This window comes from Empidonax traillii, unplaced genomic scaffold, assembly GCF_003031625.1.
Source record: "Empidonax traillii isolate 1590-97213 ecotype Southwest subspecies unplaced genomic scaffold, ASM303162v1 scaffold27:size3997909, whole genome shotgun sequence".
In the NCBI taxonomy this organism is placed as follows: Eukaryota; Metazoa; Chordata; class Aves; order Passeriformes; family Tyrannidae; genus Empidonax; species Empidonax traillii.
Window position 1 is genome coordinate 1,140,056 of NW_020955220.1, and position 19,784 is coordinate 1,159,839.

The 19,784-nt window shown below is 43.8% G+C and overlaps 1 protein-coding gene across 3 annotated transcripts in view; it reads right to left on the reverse strand.

The window, feature by feature from the left end:
* Positions 1-19,181, reverse strand: part of ARMH3 (armadillo-like helical domain containing 3) — a 125,693-nt gene extending 106,512 nt beyond the window's left edge. The window contains exons 1-10 of one of the 3 annotated variants that reach the window (XM_027908011.1): positions 19,140-19,181; positions 12,104-12,215; positions 11,590-11,646; positions 11,313-11,459; positions 9,418-9,525; positions 8,200-8,292; positions 7,236-7,310; positions 6,461-6,547; positions 1,600-1,656; positions 593-636 (exon numbers count right to left, since the gene is read on the reverse strand). In XM_027908011.1, the coding sequence (XP_027763812.1) occupies positions 593-636; positions 1,600-1,656; positions 6,461-6,547; positions 7,236-7,310; positions 8,200-8,292; positions 9,418-9,525; positions 11,313-11,459; positions 11,590-11,646; positions 12,104-12,205 (770 nt within the window). In that variant the 5' untranslated portion in view covers positions 12,206-12,215; positions 19,140-19,181. Of the gene's footprint in view, positions 1-592; positions 637-1,599; positions 1,657-6,460; positions 6,548-7,235; positions 7,311-8,199; positions 8,293-9,417; positions 9,526-11,312; positions 11,460-11,589; positions 11,647-12,103; positions 12,216-16,244; positions 16,612-18,469; positions 18,741-19,139 lie in introns of those variants that run through there. The other 2 variants (XM_027908015.1, XM_027908024.1) reach the window with 2 other exon arrangements.
* Between the last annotated feature and the right edge of the window lie 603 nt (positions 19,182-19,784).

Consider the following 19,784-nt stretch of genomic DNA (forward strand, 5'->3'; position numbering starts at 1 on the left):
GGAAAATGTACCCATTTTGTCGTGTTGCATATGAAGCAGAGGTTGGGAACATGCCACCCTGCTGCTGACTTTCTAGCTCTTTCTTCAGCAGCAGTTACTGCTTTCCACCATTTGGAAGTGCACGATTGCCCTAATCACCTCTGATCTGGGATTGCCCTAATCACCTCTGATCTGGCACGTGGACAGGCCCAGATACATTTGTTTGTTTGTTTGTTTGTTTTAGACAGCTTTTGAGTTAAATCCATTTTTTAACAGTGAAGTTCTCAGCAAATTATTGATCTTTTTATTTGGGACTAAGATTTTACACAAGGTTCCTACAGAGGTAAAATCCATGACAGTAAAAACATACAACGGATATCTTCCCCTAAAGCAAGCTCTCTCCTGAAGCACATCAGCCCAGCTGGTAGAGATGGATTCACTCTTGCAATGACATCAACAACTGGGAAAAAGTATCCTAAAGCACAGGACTATTCCCTGCCTCTCCAGATGTATCAAGTCTATTAAGTGTTTCAGCACTAAAAAAAAAAAAAAAGCTTGTGAAAATGTACAGCAACTATCCTGTACTGCAAAACAAGACACAATTAGGTTTTACCTGTTATATTCCGATAAAGCCTGGGCAATTACAAGTCCCATTCCCTGAAAAAAAAGGGTGAAAAAAACTTCACATTACTAGTCTCAAGGGAGGAAATCACACACTGAACACACGTAGCAATGCTGCCCTCCCAGATAACCTAGCATGCTATGAAGAATTTCCCTTGTACGAACTATTAAGACATGCTATGATACAACAAAATTATAAACCAAAAATCAAGAAACCAAAATTTAAAGTTATATATTTAATTACTAAGTTCAACAGAGAACATTTACTCTCCTTGGATCTCCAGACAGAGCTTACTCACTAAAGAAGCTTCATTAAAACACGAGCTATAAACCCCAGTAACCTTTGACTTCTTGCAAACAGCCTCCACCATTTCACAACTAGTGAGCATCCTTTCTGTCAAGCCAATTTAATTAACTCAGAATCACCCTTTAGTTAGCACAGAGCTTGCTTTTTACTTCATGCTAAAGAACAGCTTCCAAGTCCAGACCTCCCTAGCTCGGTGTGCTGTCACTTTTTATCTAGGCCTGGTTACAAAACTTAAGACTGTGGCTACAGCCCAAAACATGTTGTAGGACTCTTGACCCAATTACAAGCTTCCACTGAGCTACAAGAATTGACTTGTGGACTGGTAAAACTGGGTGACACAGCATTGGAAACAAGATCTTTGGCATATGCCATCGTATGCCCCTTTGGCATGTGACAGCAAATAGTGTATAGATAGTTCATAAATGTATAGCAGATAACCTTTAAGCATGTTTTTGCTACCTAGCTTTTTAACCACCCCCACATTTACTGGTGATCAAACTGTCCAAATCATGAGTGGCCTAATCCATTGCAATAGTACAGTTAGGGCTGAACAACTCCTGTACTGGTGTTCCTCAGAGTAGCTTTGTTCCTAGACCTGATTTCTACAATACATTGTGCTTGCATTCATTCCACTCCCACCACACATGAAAGAGTATCCCCAGCAGAACAGAGGAATCAAGACAAGTACTCACATTGAGCGTGGCCTCATCATCCACGATGGAGAGCTTCACAATGTAGGGATTCACTGACTGCTCAGCATGAGGGGAGAAGGAAGAAAGAAAATTGGTTTTAAGTTCAGCCTCCAGGAAAAAAAACCACTATTATCTTTTCAAGTTTACCCAACCACCTGGGAAGAATCACTCTCCTGTCCCGTAAAATATAATACACACAAAGAAACAGGAGTCACAGCACATGCTAAGGCTGCTGTGTCTGTGACACCTTCTCCTTACTGGCTCAGCCAAGCAGTCTCCTGATTTTGTTAAGATGAGAGGGAGTTTCTGCCCCTCTGCAAGTTCATCTGTCAGTCTTGAAAATGGAGCAGCTGTCCTGCAAGCCTGTTATCTGTGACACACACACACTGTTATGCAGCAGGAACAGGCAGTGAAGCTGTGATGGAACATCAGCGTTCTGCTATCTCCCTTCTGCAACACCTTGCAAAGACTGCTTAAAGGAAGGAGGACCCAGGAAGGCACGACAATGTTGTAGAATCATCTGCTGGTGGGTTAAACATCAACACCTTGTTTACACCACTGAGACCTGGAAGTCTCTGGAAAATATAAATTCCTTGAGCTTAGCTGAACAAAGCATGCAGGTTCCATCTATAAAGTTAAATGCTAATAATTTAGGAAGCATTTTAGATTAGCAATGCACATTTGGTTTTCCTGCTTTATATGTCAGTGCAAAACTAAAAAAATGTTGATTTCAAACCTAGACACGGAAGAAAAGTCTGTCTGTGTAGTAAGCTCAAAGTGATGGGAAGAATAAAACACAAAACATGCATCAGTTGTTCGACAGCAAGCTAAAAATAAGGCTGATCAGAAAACACCACTCTCAACTATTTGGTGCTTTGGGAGGATCAGTCCTTCTCTTTGGATCAGAAAAAAAATTGATCAGAATAGTTCAAAGCTCAGCCAGCATCTCAGCTGCCTCCAGGCAGCACCCAGCCCTGTTACTGTCTCAGAAAAAGGCACAAAACTCACACAGAACCCAGCCGTGCATGAACCATGGAAAGACATTTCCTTGAGGCTGGAGTAAAGACTCCTATGGAGTAACAATAGGGGGTCCTCTCTGTACAAACATGCTCCCCTTCAGAAACTAAATTTAGTCAGAGTCAGCAGAGCAGAAGCAAACTTCACAAAGTCATAATTAAATATGGATTAAAATCCATCCTTGTAAATTTATCTTAGCTTTGCTGATTTCAGTCATTCAACAGGGAGAAACTTCCCACACAACAGCTCATGCACAGAAGAGGCCAGCCTGTGACTCATGACCAATAAAAGTGATGGGGCTTTTCCAGGCAATGGCCCTGGCTACCCTGGATTAGAGGTTGCAGGGTTACCCAAATTCCCAGATGTGGAAATAAGCAAACTGGGAGATACTACCCTGACCAACACCATCAGGCTGACCTGACATCTAGTCATACACTCGGTCCCATCCCAGAGAGGGAGGGAGAGTGGGTTCCTTGTCATCTCCAGCCTATGAACAATTCTTCACACTCCCACTCTCCTTGATTTTCCAAGATGCATGCTCCATGTCTCCTGCCTCTTGACAGCAAGATGCCAGTAGTGCACGGCTGAGAGGGTCATAAAGCTGGTCTAGTTTGCTATGGATCTCTGCTCTCTGTCTTTTCAATTGTCACTTCCACACCTGCAGAAGTCTTTTTAACAGTTCCTCTCTGAAGTATTCCATTGCCCTGACACATTCCATGCCTCCTTCTAGGCTTCCCTAACTCCTCAAGCTGCAGGCAGATTTCAGCGTATTTCACGCATCGTATGGGGTGTGTGGGACAAGGCAGTCTCTGCTGCCTTCCAGTATGCAAGTCTGTACCAGTGTGATGGGAACCTTTCCAATGCTGCCCGTAGGACATGCAGTTTGCTCCTGCCTCTCCTTGAGAGCCACAGCTCCAGTTACTGTCCATGAGCACCAGTCTGCACATTTATGATGAGTGTCAGCAACCTGCAAGTTGTACAAGCACCCCCACCAAACCTATCCCATACTCCCTGCCTGCTTTCCTGTTCTAATCCTGCTGTTTCAGAGTTCAGTCCCCCTCTCACCAGGAATCAAAGTAGAAATCTGAAAAGTCAAAATTACACCTGCCACTCCACAACACGCACAGGCAGGCAACAGCCTTGGAAAGAAGTTAATACGCATTCTGAAAGCTTCAAATTGTCAGTGAAGCAGTTAGATTTTAGAATTTTAGAAATAGTTTCTGCTTCTACCTGCAGACAGAAAGAACTCAAAAATATGATTCTGAGCTCCTCAGACAGCACAGGTCTTTTCCTATCACTGCCATCAGGTAACAAACAAAAAACAGCATTGAAATCATCTTATCAGTCGTGACATACAGACACAAACTCCTGGAATCTGGGAATACTCAAGATGTCCTCCATGAACTACCCATCATTAGATGCCAACAATCTCAAAGAAATGAAGCTGCAGGGGATCATTACCAGGTAATTTTGAAAGAAGTTCCCAGGTGAGACATGCCATACAAAGTGAGTATTATATGGGAAAGTACACAAGTCTGTCAGAGGGAGATGACCTCCATGCCCTCAAACACATCTCTGAGACCTTCAACACAAATCTATGGGAAGTAATTTTTTAGGTAGATAAAGAAAGCAGAAAAAAAACAAACCAAGCATGTATAATCCCTACTTAGGTGCTTAACTTTTCTTCACATCTGTAACAGAAACGAAGGTCAGAGTCCGCTCAATCACCCCTCACAAGACCTTTTGCTGAACACTCATTAGAGATGATTCAGCAGGTCATTCTGCAGGGAACTGAAGCTTGAGTATTACTCTTTTTGTTAAAGAGATTTGTTTAAAATAATTTCAGTTATGCAAGTTTTTTTTTTTTAATAAAACCAAAAAAACCCCATGAGCTTTCCAACTCTCCAGTGTTGTGTCTCTTCAGCGCCTGCAGTTGTCTATATCAAGGAGAGGCAAGTGCACGTAACTAGACATGAAGGGCTGTTGGATACACTCTATGCACTCAGACAATTTGAGAGAAGACTACAAAATTCACATCCCAAAAATACGAAAGAACATCCTGATGCAAAACACGCTGGTATTCGCACTAAAGACAGACACGAAAACAGTCAGCTAATTAATTTTCGGCCTTATTAGATTTTCTTAAGCTGGAAACACAACTTAGCAACCAATGGAGTTCAGACAAAAGGAGAACCTATCAGCTGCAGCTTAGTTAGCTAATAAGAGAATTTCAAAGCATTTGAGGCATGAAAGTGTGCTACAATACACTGACAACCAGGCAACCACCAGAATGGTTCTAAGGGCCAAAGAACAGCAAATGAAAGCAGCTACTGTACTTAAGGAGAAAGAGTCTGACTGCATTAGTACAGGCTTTGCTTGTAGCACTGCTACAAAGGGGCAGTTTTGGGCAATTGTCACATAAAACCTTTCTGGGAGTTGCTTTCAACCTTGCCAGATGAACTGCTCAAGTTCCCCTTGCCACACATCTGCTCGGCTGAATTGTACTTTTTAAGGATCACAATTTCCTTTGGGTGCCAAGTTTCAAGACATCTAGGACAGTGTTCTCCAAAGCACTCAACTCCAAATCAGTACTCCACAGAAAGCTAAGGCAAAGAGCAGAGGACAAGTCTCATGTCCTCGCTGCATTCTACCTTACAAAGGACATAAACTACACTCCACAGGGGTCCATACCTCAGGGATGGGACTACACAGCTCTTCACCTTTTGGTCTGAACATTGCAAAGAGACCTCCAGTCTTTCCAGTCTGCCCTTATCAGTACCCTTAGTCATGTAGTTCCCAACAGTTTTCCCTCATAGCCATAAAACGAAATCAAACTCCATGCTCCTGTTCCATGCTACTACGGCACAGATTGCTGAACAGAATCTGTAATTCACTACTCTGACATTGACAGGAATGAGAAATTGACAGGCATTACTTTGACACCAAGTATAGCTCCTGTCTTTGCATATTCTCTAGGTCCATTCATAATTCAAAACAAGATCCATTATAAAAACAGGTGGGTTTTGAAGCCTGTCCCTCCTAGTAATTCTGTTCAAGAAGGGACATTCCAGAACTTTCCCATCTGTTGCCTAGGTATATTAAGGTATTCCTACTTGGGGAAAAAATAAAAAAGCACCATGCCTCATGCAAAGAAAAGCCAACAGCAGATGGTTTTCCAACAGTTAAAATGTTTCTTTTTCAAGGTGATGAATAACAGGAAAAAATGGGACTACACCACAAAGTAGTACAACCGGTTTAGAAAAAGGAAAATGAATAAAGTTCCTCAAAGAGGAATCCATCAAAGAGACAGAGAGAGACTTCTCTTAGAAATACTAGCTATGATGTTTCAATTCATTCTTTGGTCACAGCTTTGCCATCTCTTCTGGGAATCTGTGCTCTTTCAGTCTGCTAGTCAGGTTCTGAATCACAGATTCAGTCTGAAGCCCAAGATGACTGACAGCTCGTTTAACTTTGGAGAATATGTATAACTGCACACTCACACACACAGAGGCAAACACTGGTTTGGCACAACAGTAACTCTTCCAAAAGGACTTTCCTCAGAATATTTCTACGAAGGAAACGCAAATCCCCTAGGTAGTTTATTTCATGCTGGCACAAAACGAGATGTAGGAATATCATACACATTTGATTATAGACATACATCAGAGACAGACACAGCATAACAGGACCGCCTTGCAAAGCTTCTGCAGCTCCGTGCTGACGTCTGATAAATGTTACAGTGCGCAGACTTAAAAACTGCACTGGGTGCTGCCTTAGTAACAATCCACCCTAAATTAATAAGGTTGAGAGAAGTGATGTTTCTGTTATCCAGATGAACACCTACCTCATACTTTCTGTAGTTGACCAGCAAGGCCAGAAGGACAACAGCATCATAGCCGTGTTCCCTGCGACTCAGTGGGCTGGACAGGATCTGGAATAAACAATCACACTGGTCTGTTCAGGCCTGCTTCAGGAAGCTTGCAGTGACTCTCAAAGTGCGTACCCATGAAATGTTTGTGTAAGAGTAAATTATGTCCTATCTGAAAGAGGGTACTTAAGGTCAAGGGATTGCCAGCATCTCCAGTAAGTTATGCACGCAGAGAAGCTTATTTATCACAGAAAGAATGCACATAGGCTTTCAGGACATAAAGAACAAATATGTTTCTCAATGGTACTGGACAGTATCTCAGTGAATCACCAACATTATTTGTGCAAGTTTTCTGGATTTCCCCAAGCTCAGTTCCACTTCTAAAAACTATAATTTATCAAAAAGCAGAAAAAAACTCTGTTTTTTTTTTTCTGGGATATATCCCCACTGCCTTTTGAAAAAAAGTTTCTCCGATAAAGAAATTCTCTGCTAAATTAGCCCAGAAATCTGTTCAGTTTCTATCTGTTCAGAAATGTCTCAAGTAAAAATAAATACTCAGTAGTGACTAAAAACAGCAGACTACAGTACAGAGGAGACAGCATTAAAAACAAAAAATATATGACTGAGTTATGAATGGAAGCAGCAACAGCGCCAGTGAGCCGGGCTGCGCTAAAAAAGCTAAAAAACAAATACATCACTGAAAGCTCTCACTATGCAAGAAGAGCCCCTGCAGTGAAGGAAGAACCCTTACCTGTAAAATAGCTTCAAATATGCTGTTAATCATCACATACTCCAGGATGGTGTTCTGGCTAATGTTATCCGTCACCTGAGTACAAACACAAGTTTTAAAATCCCACACGAAGCCTCCACTGATGCTGCAGCTGCCTCTGGGAGTTGCACACTGAGAACACGAGAGTTCTACTCCCAGATGGACACATTTATCCAGAATCTCACACTTAGTCAGCAAGTCAAGGTGTGACTTGGAGCAGAGTTAGACATGAAGTAAAAGAAATACATCCTGCCTCCCACCTCTCTCTCTGGCAAGAAGCACAACCCACATACTAAGAGCTCCCCCTTTTCTCCATACATTGTTTTCTTACACAGAAGAAAACAAGAAGAAAGATGGCTGCACAAAAACAGCCATCAGCTGTTGCACACTCTACACAGGAGGTAAAAAATGAAAAACAGGACACATATGCTCCACTGAGAACTCTCCCCATCATGAAGAAGGCAGTGAATACCTCCTCCACACTCAGTTATCTCTTATCACAGTCAAAATAGTTCACATTTGACCACCTCAAGAGCTGATGAGTGGCCATTTACTACAACTTCCTCATTCTTCACATTCTCACCCTTCTTGTCTACTCCACACTTCCCATCTTTCCTCTCCCTTTCTTTCCATTTATCTGAGACTTCTTAAATATCACTTTCCCTAAAAAAACCCACACCTGTGAATCCAATTGACAATCCTGTGAATCCAATCTTGCCTCTCCCCTTTTGCCAAAGGCACCTATCTTACAGGACTCTAGTCTGAATTGGCACCATGGTTAGAGCCATGATGCATATTCTGGACTGGCCCTTGTTCTCATTCACAATTTCTTTGCCCTTCTCTAATCTTCCCACTGCAGCCTTCTGCTCAAGTTTTGAAACAGTTCCATCCCTCACACGTGGCTCATATAACCCCTGAAGTTATTATACAGCTGGTATTTACTTACAGTCACCAAGCAGAGAAGTAGCTTCAGACACAAGCTTTTGAGGCTTTCAGAACCTTCAGCACATAGGAGTGAGTCCAAGCTCTCCATCAGATTCTGAAGAACAACAGTCACATTATTTAAAAGCAGTATTTTAAATCATTTGAAATACTTTTTATAAAAAACTTCTTGAAAGATTCAAATACAAGAGCACCAACATAAAGCCACGTTATTCCACAATCAGTAATTGAGCCATTATTAGTGCTACACAGGCCATATTCACACTACTGCTTCTCAACACTGTTTTGTGTTAAGTACATTTTAATGACTACAGGCATAACATTATGATCATTTTCCAAGAGTTTTCTCTAGATGCATGAGAGATTTTTGTATACATAGAACAAATTATTTTTTATTCACAAAGTAATTCTGAGCTCTACAAAATACGATTTTTCTTCTTGTCTGCAAGACAGTAACATCACTGCTTAATTTTTTCTATATTCCATTTTACTTATAGGAATAAAGCGGGGTTTTTATAAGCAGCACACCTCCAATTAACAGTACATATATAAGTTATGATTAAAAATAGATCCTATATAACTGTTTTACAGATATTCATTAAAACTGTTTTCCAAATACTAAGTTACAGGTAATACAGTTTTCTTAAGGGAAAAATGTAGTTCTGATAGGTAAATTACTACTTAATATTTTCTGCAATGTACTACAATTTGTATAGAGAAGAAAAATTGCCACTGTTGTAGAGAGATGAAAGACACAACAAGGATTCAGCTTCATCACTGATTACCTTATCATTTCCCAAACTCAACATCTTTACAGTGAAGAGTATCAAATAATTTTAAAGCAACACATGTGCTAATGGAATGTGAGAACACAGGGTGTGACTATCAGATTAAAACTAAGCACAAGGTCTGAGGTTCAATATTAGGTACTAATGGCCTGTGACAGCCTTTTCTGGCTTTAAGATTTCTTAATTTCTGTGTGACTGCACAGCGTAGAACTAAAGGAAAAGAATATTTATTCTGTTAAATTACTAACAAACCCAGGGAGACCAAGTGTCTTTGCGTAACTAGCAGGTAAAGAACTTCAGGACAGCTGGCTTTAGTAAGTGATTGGAATATCTCCCCCCAAAGCTCCACTTTGGTAGGCACAGCTGTCTACAAATCACTGCCCTTGCAGCACAGCTGCTGTGCAAACTGTTCCTCTACATTGCCAGTGCCTCACCTTCATACATAGCTCTGCCTTATCAAAACCCACAAGCATGTTGATGATGTCAAACCCAGAAGTGGATTTGTTCTTCTGGTGGACACCCCGAATTAATGCACACAAAGTCTGCAAAGGAAAAAACAGAAGGTAAGATGTAAGGCAACAGCTCCAACTCAGTAGCAAAACCTGCAGCATGACACTCTCCTAGCGATGGCAAAGCACAGATATTGAAATTAATACACCAGCCTGGAAGCCACACATTTTCTCTGACCTCACCTCCACCTCTACTGTTTCTAAGGAAGATCTTGGATGCCGAAGACTCAAAAAAATTGGAGAAGAATGTATTTGACCGTATTTTTTCTCTTTGAGTACAAATACCAAGTCTGACCAGTAAACTCTTTGTCAACAGCAACAAAAAAGCAAATAAACACATTGAAAGAAATGTCTCCAAGGCTATTAGCAGCTTAAGCTTTCCTAACTCCCTCCTTCACGTTTCTTGTTGCAGGCACTGGATTACTGCATCATACCAAGTTCTTGGAGATCACTGGCAACACAAAGGTATCAGCACACCATGCTTCCAACAGACAACCTGGAAAATTTATGGACGTGACTAATTTGCCCCAGGAGATGGGAACATCTGTGGTGACTTTCATCATCAGGCACCTCTCAGGCCTGTGAAGAGGGGAAGGACCAGCAATATAGCCACTGCAGTTTTAGATCTCAGCTTAAATTCACCTGTGAGAAGTAATTAGTTTCAGAAGATGTAAAGCTGGAGACAAGCAGACCTGAAGGAGTTAGCAGATGTCTACAGAAGAAAAAGGATAAGGTAGACATCCTTTTTTTTGTTACTGTGAGAGACAGAATATTGGGCTAAACAAACCCTTGGTCACCAAAATCATTCTCAAGAAATGATTGCTTAAATAAGTTTTGGCTTCAGGATCACTTTCCATCAACAAAGTCTGATTAAGGGAACACTCTCCTAACTCAAGCTCAGGACATGTTGCCTCACTCCTGTTTACATGCACACAGCAGTATTCTAGACTTGAGCCCTGCCCTAACTTTTTCCAAGACTCTGGATAGAAATTTGGGAATTCAAGGCTGGGCTAAGCTGTCTGTGCAGCTATAACTACAATATTTACCAGCTTCATTTCAAACTAATTCTGAAAATAATAATAAAACAAGATTGTATGTCAGAGGTATAAATGTTCTGGTTTAAACCAGCTTTTCCTAGCTCACTGCCCGTCCAATGTCTACTACAGGTAACTTCTTCAAACCTGACATTCATATCCTGTACTCCTATAGCTGAGAGAAGCAAATGCATTCATCAAACTGTAAGAATCAGCTTGTGAACTAATAACATAAAACATCAAGACTGAGGAGGGGACTCTCCCATATGAGACATGGGACAGAAGAACTTCGGTAAGGAAAAACCTGAGGGAAAATGGCTCTTAATTCTGGGTGACAATCCTTCACAGCTTCCAATTAGGAAGTGTCCAGCTGGGACAGTTTCCTGTATAAATTTCACACTAACTTCTCCAGAGGTTTATTTATTTTCTGACCCCTACGGAAATTCAAAAATGCAGCTGAAACGAGGGAGAACAGGTGAAAGTGGAATAACAAAGCTACACAGCGTAACTGCCCTTGAGATCCCAAACTGACAGCCTGCAGTGCGCACAAGCCCCCTTGTCTCTTCATTGCCATAAGCTTCATCCTCTATCACCAGATCCTCCTGAATTCCGAAACAAGCTATTGCTCTGCAAAGAGTAAAGAGACTATGAATGTTTGTAACCTCCATAGGCAGAAAGCAGCAACTGCTCTGTAGACATCACTTCTCCTCAGAAGCAAAGAAATGAGCAGTAAATACATTGCCCCATCAGACGGAAAAGACAGTATTGCCTGTCTCCCAGCAGTACCTGTAATGCATTGACCACTCTGATTGGGTGCTCCTCACCCAGGGCCTGGATGCAGTGCTGAAACAAGCAGTTGATGTTATCTTTTATCTTCATTAACTCTTCCCCATCCAAAGCCTCCAGCTTGCCCTCCAGATACTCCAGGTTGACCTGTCAGGTTAAGAAGCAGTTCATGCATGTTACACCCTCATGGACACCTTAGAAATACAAGTCCTTGCACTGACAATCTGCCACTGGCAGAACAGGAACAGCAAATCAGAGGATGTTCAGATTTGGTTACCTTCATGAGAAACAGCTCCTCCCAAAACCGAGGGTTGCATTTACTGGGGTCCTCTGTCTGAAAGGAAAAGGAACAGCCATGAGGACAAATAAGAAAAAATCATTCAGACAGAATTTAAAGAAAATCATTATCATGGGTAGCTCAGAGTCAGCATCACCCCACTGGATGACCAAGCAGTCTCACAGTGCAGAATTCTGGCTACACAGATTCCAAGAAACCAAGGGACCAAGGGAAGTAGCTCTCAATTGGGATGCCTCTGTTTATCTTCTGAAGAGTTTTTTGAGAGATACTGGAAAAGCCATGGCTTCCCATAGATCACAAATGGTTCTGGCAAATAACAGGACAAGATGACTTTAGGGAAGAGAGGAGAATACAGAGTTCTATATGACAGCAGGAGAGCCTACACTCTGCAGACCTTACCTTGGGAAAAAATCCCCCATAAAGAACCCTCAGCACAAACTAAACCAAGAAAATTTAACACAGCACTTTAGAAGAAGAGATGTCAACTCCTTACCGTAAAAATCTCATCATACATCAACACAACTTTCTCTTTCAATGGCTTCTTGGACGCTGAAGATTTCCGGAGCAGTCCACCTTTCTTCTCTGTTTGGGCCATGCTGTATACCCTGAAGGTAAGAATAAACAAAAAGGGCTCAGAAAACTTGAACTTTTCTTCAAGGCATATCTGGCCTGACTTAACCATGAGACTTTTTGACAAGCTGCAAGTAGGGGTTTTATAACTGTACCAGATAAGAAATCAGATCAAAGGACCCATCTTGTCCTATATCCCATTTCAAAGACACATGCAAAAGTCCAGACACAGGCAGAAACAGAATAAGCTCCTTATGGATAGTTTTTCTTAATTCTTCTCTGCTAGAAACTGATTCATGATCCAGACCAATGCAATTTGCATCTAAAAAATTATATATTTTTTAATCTCTCTGGAGGAATTGTGATACTTGATATCAAATGGATACCCAGTCCTTTTTGATGCTGTTCAAGTCTCAAGGGCATCTGGTGAGTAAATGCTCCTGAAACTGTTTGAAAAAGTCTTCTCTTACCTGTTTAATTTGCTGCCTACCAAAGCAACTTCAGACTTGGATTTGCACTCTGAGGTGGCAGCCAACACTAGGAAAGCCTCCCTAAAGCACTCCTCCACCCTTATTCATCCCCACCTCTGCTTCTTGGCATCTCTTATCTGCACCAGCTGCTCTGCAAATTAAGCCAGAGAGGAACCCCAGCCTCTAAAGCATCCCATGTGGTTCAGTTTTCAGAAGAGAATGGAAGAACACTGGGGAGAAGCTTCGCAGGGATTTTTTTTTTAAACCAAATGAATTTCATGATCCATTTGACAGTAAAGGGTTTTCTAAAAACAGAAGGAGGTTTTACTGTCATTAATTGGTATCTTACAGGTCATACTACTAAAAAAAAGAAAAAAGAAAGTATTATTATTACAAAATGAGCCATTAAACAAACACCCATAACTGTGGTCTCGAGCCTTCTGTGACAGACAACCCTCTCTAGGGGCTGAGAGTAAGAACACACGACTTGCCACGTACTCTCAGCCTTGGTGTCTGCTGCTACAGAGCACAGCACCACTCTGACCTTGCAAATACATATTTACCTGCAATCACAGATTTTCCTGGCAAGCACCACAGCTTTGGCACAGTCCTAACCTCCTCTATCACTGCAGCATGTCAGAGGTACTTAGCAAAAAGGGAATGCCATCCCTTCTCACATCCCTGAGCTCCCAACCCTTCTCCCACCCCTCCAAAGGTAATTACACACACGGCAGCAGCACACCACACACGGAGGCTTGACTTCAGTCATGCTCCAGAAAAACATGGGCAGGCTCTTGTGGCAGCTGCACTCAGCCAGGATAAATTATGCATTGCGAGGTAAGTTCACTGCTGTCGGAATCTAAGACCCCAGAGCTTTCGGAGCTGGCAGCCACGGAGACAGCTTTGGATGTAACCTCAGTCCCAGACTGCCTGAACCCCTTCCACAACCACAGCAGGTTTACATCTGTCTTTCCCTCAAAGACCAAGTCCCAGCAACTACAGAATACCAGTTCCAGATCTCTTTCATGTTCTTTCCACTGCAGCCAGCTTTTATTTGACTTAAGCTACAACTGTGTTCTCAACTAGGTCTCTCAGGCTCCCCGAATCAGTTATTCAAATATCCATCCTTTGTGCCATAAACCTTGGCTTAAAGGGGCAAAAAAAAAAAATTTTTAGGAGAAACAATGCTGCTGCAAAAGACACTACCTCAGGTGTGAAAGGAAGGAGCTTTGCCTGGATGGGAAAGGGCAGGACAGAACAGCAGATCTCACACCTGAAAAGCCAACATTTACACAGAAAGGCAGAGAGGTGTTCTGTCTTCCCACTAGAAAGGGAATATGCACAGCTGGCTGGTTACAGGCTGGTGTGTGTGCTGGGGTGAGAATGGAAACAGCCCCAAGACACACCGACAGAAGAAAGCTTAGCAACTACTGCACCGGAACATTCTGTAAACACCAAAATTATTCCTGTAGCCCGGTAGGTCTATGTATCCAATTAAGATGGAAAAAGGTTTCCAACTAACAAATGAAAACATTTTTCAATCATCTTGATAGCTTCTCTTTTACAGACTTTGCATTATTTTTAAACTGTCATGGGAAATAAGACATTATTCTAATTAGAAACATAATTGGAAACAGAGAGAAACCTATTAAAAACCAAATCAAGTGCGATGTCACTTTTAGCCTAGCAATACAAATCCTACCCAAGATTGCACAAAACAATTTTCCTACTAGAATTCTAAGTTTCTGAACCTAGAGCAGCTGCCAGCCCCAGCATACAAACACATCCATCAGTGTGCTTCTAATTGAATTACAGCTAACGAATCCCAATGTCAAAACTAATAAACTAACTCTCATTGCTTCTAGGTCAGCGTTCTCACATCAGATGTGTACGTGAATGGGAGGGGATCAATATGATCTGCTTAGTCCCTGGACTTTCAGAGCTGAGTTTTAACCCTTCTCCTACATTTCCAGAAAGACAGAAAAATCTAAATCCCTCAGGACACAAAGGCTTGATGCTGGGTGAGCATCAGAGGGATCGCATGATCATGTCAAAATTCTAGTCTGTCAGTACAGGACTTGGGATTCGCATTCTCTCAACCAAAACTGCACAGAGCACACACAAGGACAATGCTAGAGGAAAGGATTAAATAATGTTCTTGCCTTTAATTTGCTATTCTACAAATGAGCATACGGAGGAGCAAGGAGAGAAAAGCAGAAGTCGCCTTTCATGCCAATGCTTTATCGGGCTGTGCTTGTTTCATGACCTATGATGATCAGGCCATACGAATGGTTTTTTCTTTTCACTTTATGCAATTACATTTTATAGATGTCACAAAGACAAACAGAAAACTGCATTTTGCTAATAGACACCTTCCAGGCAGCTGCAGAAAACAACAGTTAAATGCACAAAACACTTATAAATGTTGTAGAAGTGTCAAATTATGAGGATGCTGTGACGCTTATGAAAACTTTATGACACTGAATATAGTTAACAATTTTCCTTTAAACATCACATTTAAAAAGCATCAGTGCATTTTCCACATTTTAGGTTCAAACAGATAATTTATTCTGTCAATAGGTCATTCCCATTAACACATGCTGCGAAGTGAATCCTGCTGTATCCACTGACTACATTGGAGAACTACCCCTCAGGGCCAAGAGAAGCACACACATGGGGATTTTTAGAACAACAAGTCCTTTGCTGTGCAGCAGAAGATACGAGATACTTCATCTGGAGCTAAAAGAAAACTCAACAGAGCACGAGTCCTGGCGGCTCAAAAAGCAGGAAGATAAAAGCCATGGCAGGCAGAAGTTCAGGCAGACTGGCTTTATCTCTCAACCCCAAAATCAGGAAGGGATGAGCACATCCAACCATCCACCTCCTTTCTGTTTCATTCCAGGAGTCATAACAGAGATTCCAACCAAACATACAACATTCCAATGAACACAACTCTGTTAGCTTTTCGTTAGAGTAGCCACAGGAAAAATGAAGCTGACATTTTGAGTCTGAGATTTACTCAGACTTATGCACACTGAAGACTGTGGATGCTCCAGTTTTTTCATTCAGCCCCTGTACAGACTTATTAGTATTACACAGACCATCTTTTAATAGCAAAAAATTCTGTAGAAAGGATAACACCAATGCTCATCTACACCACAATGACACCAGGATCCAAAACTTGCAACTTGTGTAATCTTGCTTGCAGCCCATCAAGCACGGCACTTTGCATTCAATTGCCTTGGCTAATAAACCTGAAAGTTTTCAAGATTACAGATGTACATACCCAACACCCACATACAATTAAAAGTGAATAAGTTTCTTTTTTCAGTGAGACTCCTCAAAAAATATATTGTAACACTTCTTCTCTAGGTAAAAAGAATACAGATGATATAAAATGGTATTTTCAGACACTTACTTAGCAAATCCTATCTTAAAAAGGCTTTGCAAATGATGTGACCTGTATTAGTTTGTCAATTCCAAAGCCCCAAACCTCAACCAATATTTATAAAGACTCTGAATAAGAACTGAGATACTTTTGCTTTTAGAATCCAATATCCCTTGACTTGCCAGAGCTACTAAGATTGGACTCACTTGTTCAAATATTTCAAGGCTAGTAATTGCCTCCTCCCTCCCTGAGTCTATGCTCTTGGGACTCAGTGTGATCACTCTTTGGCTTTCAAGGTGTTCTGCAGGTACATCACTCAAATCCAAAGGAGTTGTTCAAAAAACATCTCAGTCATGCAAGAGGCTGTGATAAACTCCTGTGTCAAAGTTAACATACAGCTTCTAAAGCAATGTGTTATAAGCCATATACTCAATAAATTCTTCACTGAAGTACCAGGAAAAGCTTGCACTTAATCCACGTGATGAATCTGCAGAGTAAATAACAGACATGAACAACAGGCAGTTAAAACACAGGTTCCAGCACTCATTCATCCCTGGAAGCAATAGACGATCCGTACCCAGCAGAGTACCTGGAGTGCCTGGACCCAGTTCAAGCTCCTGTATTAAAACCCTCAGGACCACCCAGCAGCAGCCTGGAAGACCACAAGCAAGAAAAGAGAGAGGAAAACCACACTGGATTAAATTTTGTCAAAGCTTTAGCAACCATCATGGTCAAATTTCTGCAATAAGCCGTTTTACAGCTTATTCTCCACCAACTCTTCAACTCTTGTGTTGGCGGTTACGGTTTGTGCTTGTACATCCACACTGCTTTTGTACTGCATCCGTTCTTTACAACTTCAGATGCATATTGTCCATTGCAATGAAAATTGCTTTGACTGTGCTTCCCTTTACAACTGAAAGGTGCTCAACCCACCAACAAGCGAAACAATAACGCTCACAGCATACGAGCCTTGGATCCATGTGGCAAAATTCCCAGGTGCCTTCAGGCAGTATGTAATGAGAAACATATTCTGAGGGTGTGCTGATGGCAAAAGCCCACATAGACCCTACTTCTTTTTCTGCAGTACCAAGAAACAACCTCCAGCAGAGTCACATACATTTTTACTGGAAAATCCTTCCATCCCACTTAGAGCAGAGCAGTGTATGTGCTTCTACATAGTACACTCTAAAGTTATACCACGACTGACCTATTTTTGCCCCCTCGAAAAACAGGAAAAGCAGCTTCCTAATGCAGATATGGCCACAGACTACCTACCATTACACCTGCTTTAGCAATAATGTAAAAGAGTAACATTTCATCCATAATTGCATCTCATTTCTATCTATCCAATTAAAATAACACCCAATCCATCAACTTCACACCACCAACTACTTACACTTCTTTCCAGATAAGCGTCACATGCTTCCACCAGCACACGTTCACACCATTTTTCCAAATTATTTTCTCATTTCACCACGCTTTCTCTCTATATACCTGGCTACAATGCCCAGCTCTCTCATGTCAGAAAGTCTCTTCGGGTTTTCTCTTCTCCAGCCGTTTAGAACCCATCCCACGTAGTTTAGCCTAAAATATTCCCCACTGCCTTTACACTCCCACCTAAAAAAAAAAAAGCTCACACCACTTGCAGGCCTTTTCAAATGCCATTTTTCTGAAGAAGAACGCTCTTCCTATAACCCTCCCCTGCCCTTTTCCCATGGATTCAGATCGCAGTGTGGATCCAAGGCCCATGTAGAATACAGTGCAGCTACATAACCTTGCCTCCAATTTCTGAGGTAGCTGCTATGTTAGAAGAAGCTGTACAGTAAAGTCATGCCAAGATTAGAAAGGTAGAGCTGCAGAGTGGGTAACATTTTTGAGATATGGACCATTAGCAATACAAGTACTCAGGAGTTAAAATAAAAACATAATAAGGTTTTAGTTCTTAAAAAAAAAAAATCAAAAAAGCCAAGCAAACAATAACAAAAAAAAGCCCAAAACACACTAGGAAGCCAGAATATAGCAACTCAGCAACTCTGAGCAGCAGAGGCTGACCCTTCCCCTCCTAAGGGATGCCTGCATGGCTGCCTGGTGTTAGCAGGGGGGGTGAGCAGATGAATGCTTAGGTTAGCAGTTCATTAAAGCCTCACTGTTGCTTTTGTGCATGCCCGCCAATAACTGTTTAACATTTTTACACTGTATATACTACCCTACCCACAGCCTCCCTTTGCACGCTGCAAAAAGTACTCCAAATGACACAGATTATCAGCTATTATTACTGGAAAACCAAACTGATGTCCTTTTCCCCACTCAAAATTCCTCTTAAGCATTTTTGTCACACTTCCTGCTAGAGCTCAAACAGCTGGTGAACTGCAATCACCACGTATCCTCGCAATGATCCAAATTACCTCACTGCTTTGCATATTCCACCCACCTGCTCACCCTAATTGGCTCTCATCATGTATTCAGATTACGGTTCCTGCTGAAGAGCAAACTTTCCAACAGTGATATATGCAACCGGGTTTGGCCGAGCCCGCAGCTCGCTCATGTAGCAAGTACCTCTGCCTTCAGCAGAGTAAACACTGCAAACTCCCATTGCTTTGCCACTGTTTACCGCTTCCTTTTGCTCTGCCCATGCAAGTGCTTGTAGGACCGTGAGGTAAACCAGATAACTGGAGTGCTCAGCGAACGCTTACTGTCTTCCTAGAAAGAGTTATCCCCAGCCCAAAGCCCCGCAGCCGGGGGACAGCGCGGCCCGAGGGCAGCTCCAGGGCTGGGTTGCCGCAGGCCCCGCGGCCTCCTCAGGGCGGGCACCCTGGGCACGCACCGGGCACCGCTGCGGGAGCCGAGCGGCACCTCCCGCTGCACGGGCTGCGCGCGGCCGCTCCCGGGGCCGGCGGCGCAGCGGCCTTGCCACCGCCTGCCGGTGCCCGGCGAGGCCCCTGGCGGCGGGGAGCGCGCCCGGCCCGCGGAGCCCCCGGCGCGGGGCAGCCCCCGGTGCCGGAGGGGCGGCGGGGCGGGGGCGCGCCCGGCCCCGCGGGTGTGTGTGTGTGTGTGTGGGGAGGGGGGGTGTCCCGCGTCCCCCCCGCCACTCCCGCACTCACCTGCGGGCAGCCGCTCCCCGCGCACCGCGCACGCGCCGCGCGTGCGCCCGCCGGTCCCGCCGCGCGGCCGCGGCTCCCGTGGGCGGGGGCGGTGGCGGGGACGCTCCTCCCCGGGCCGGCCGGGGCGCTCGGCTCGCCCCTCGGGGACTGGCGCGCCCGCCCCGCCGCAACCAATGGCCCCTCTGCCCGCGGGACGGCCCCGGGACACGGCCTCGCCGCCCTCCCCGCTCCGGCGGCGGAAGTAGGAGAGGGGCGGCCCGGGGCGGCGCGGCCCCGCCCGGAAACCCGCGGCCCCGTGACTGCGCAGCGCCGAGCGGAGCCGCCGCCAGCCCGGCCTCGGCCCGGGGCACCCTGGCCCCGGTAGGCAGCCGCTGCCGCGGCAGGTGGGTCCCGGCAGGAGGGGGTCCCGCGGGTGCCCGGGGAAGCGGTGGGTGTCCGGGGAGCTGGGGGCGCGGCCGGTCCCCTCGGGGTTGGTGCCCGCGGAACCGGTTCGCCGCGGAAGGAGGGTGCCCGAGGGGTCTCTGGGGGCCTGCAGGGGGTTTGGGAGTGGAGCTGCTGGGGAGGCCGTGTGGGGACCGGGCGGCAGCAGGGGCTCCGTGCCCCGGCTCGCCCTGGTACACGCTCTCGGTGACAGGACAGGCGCCC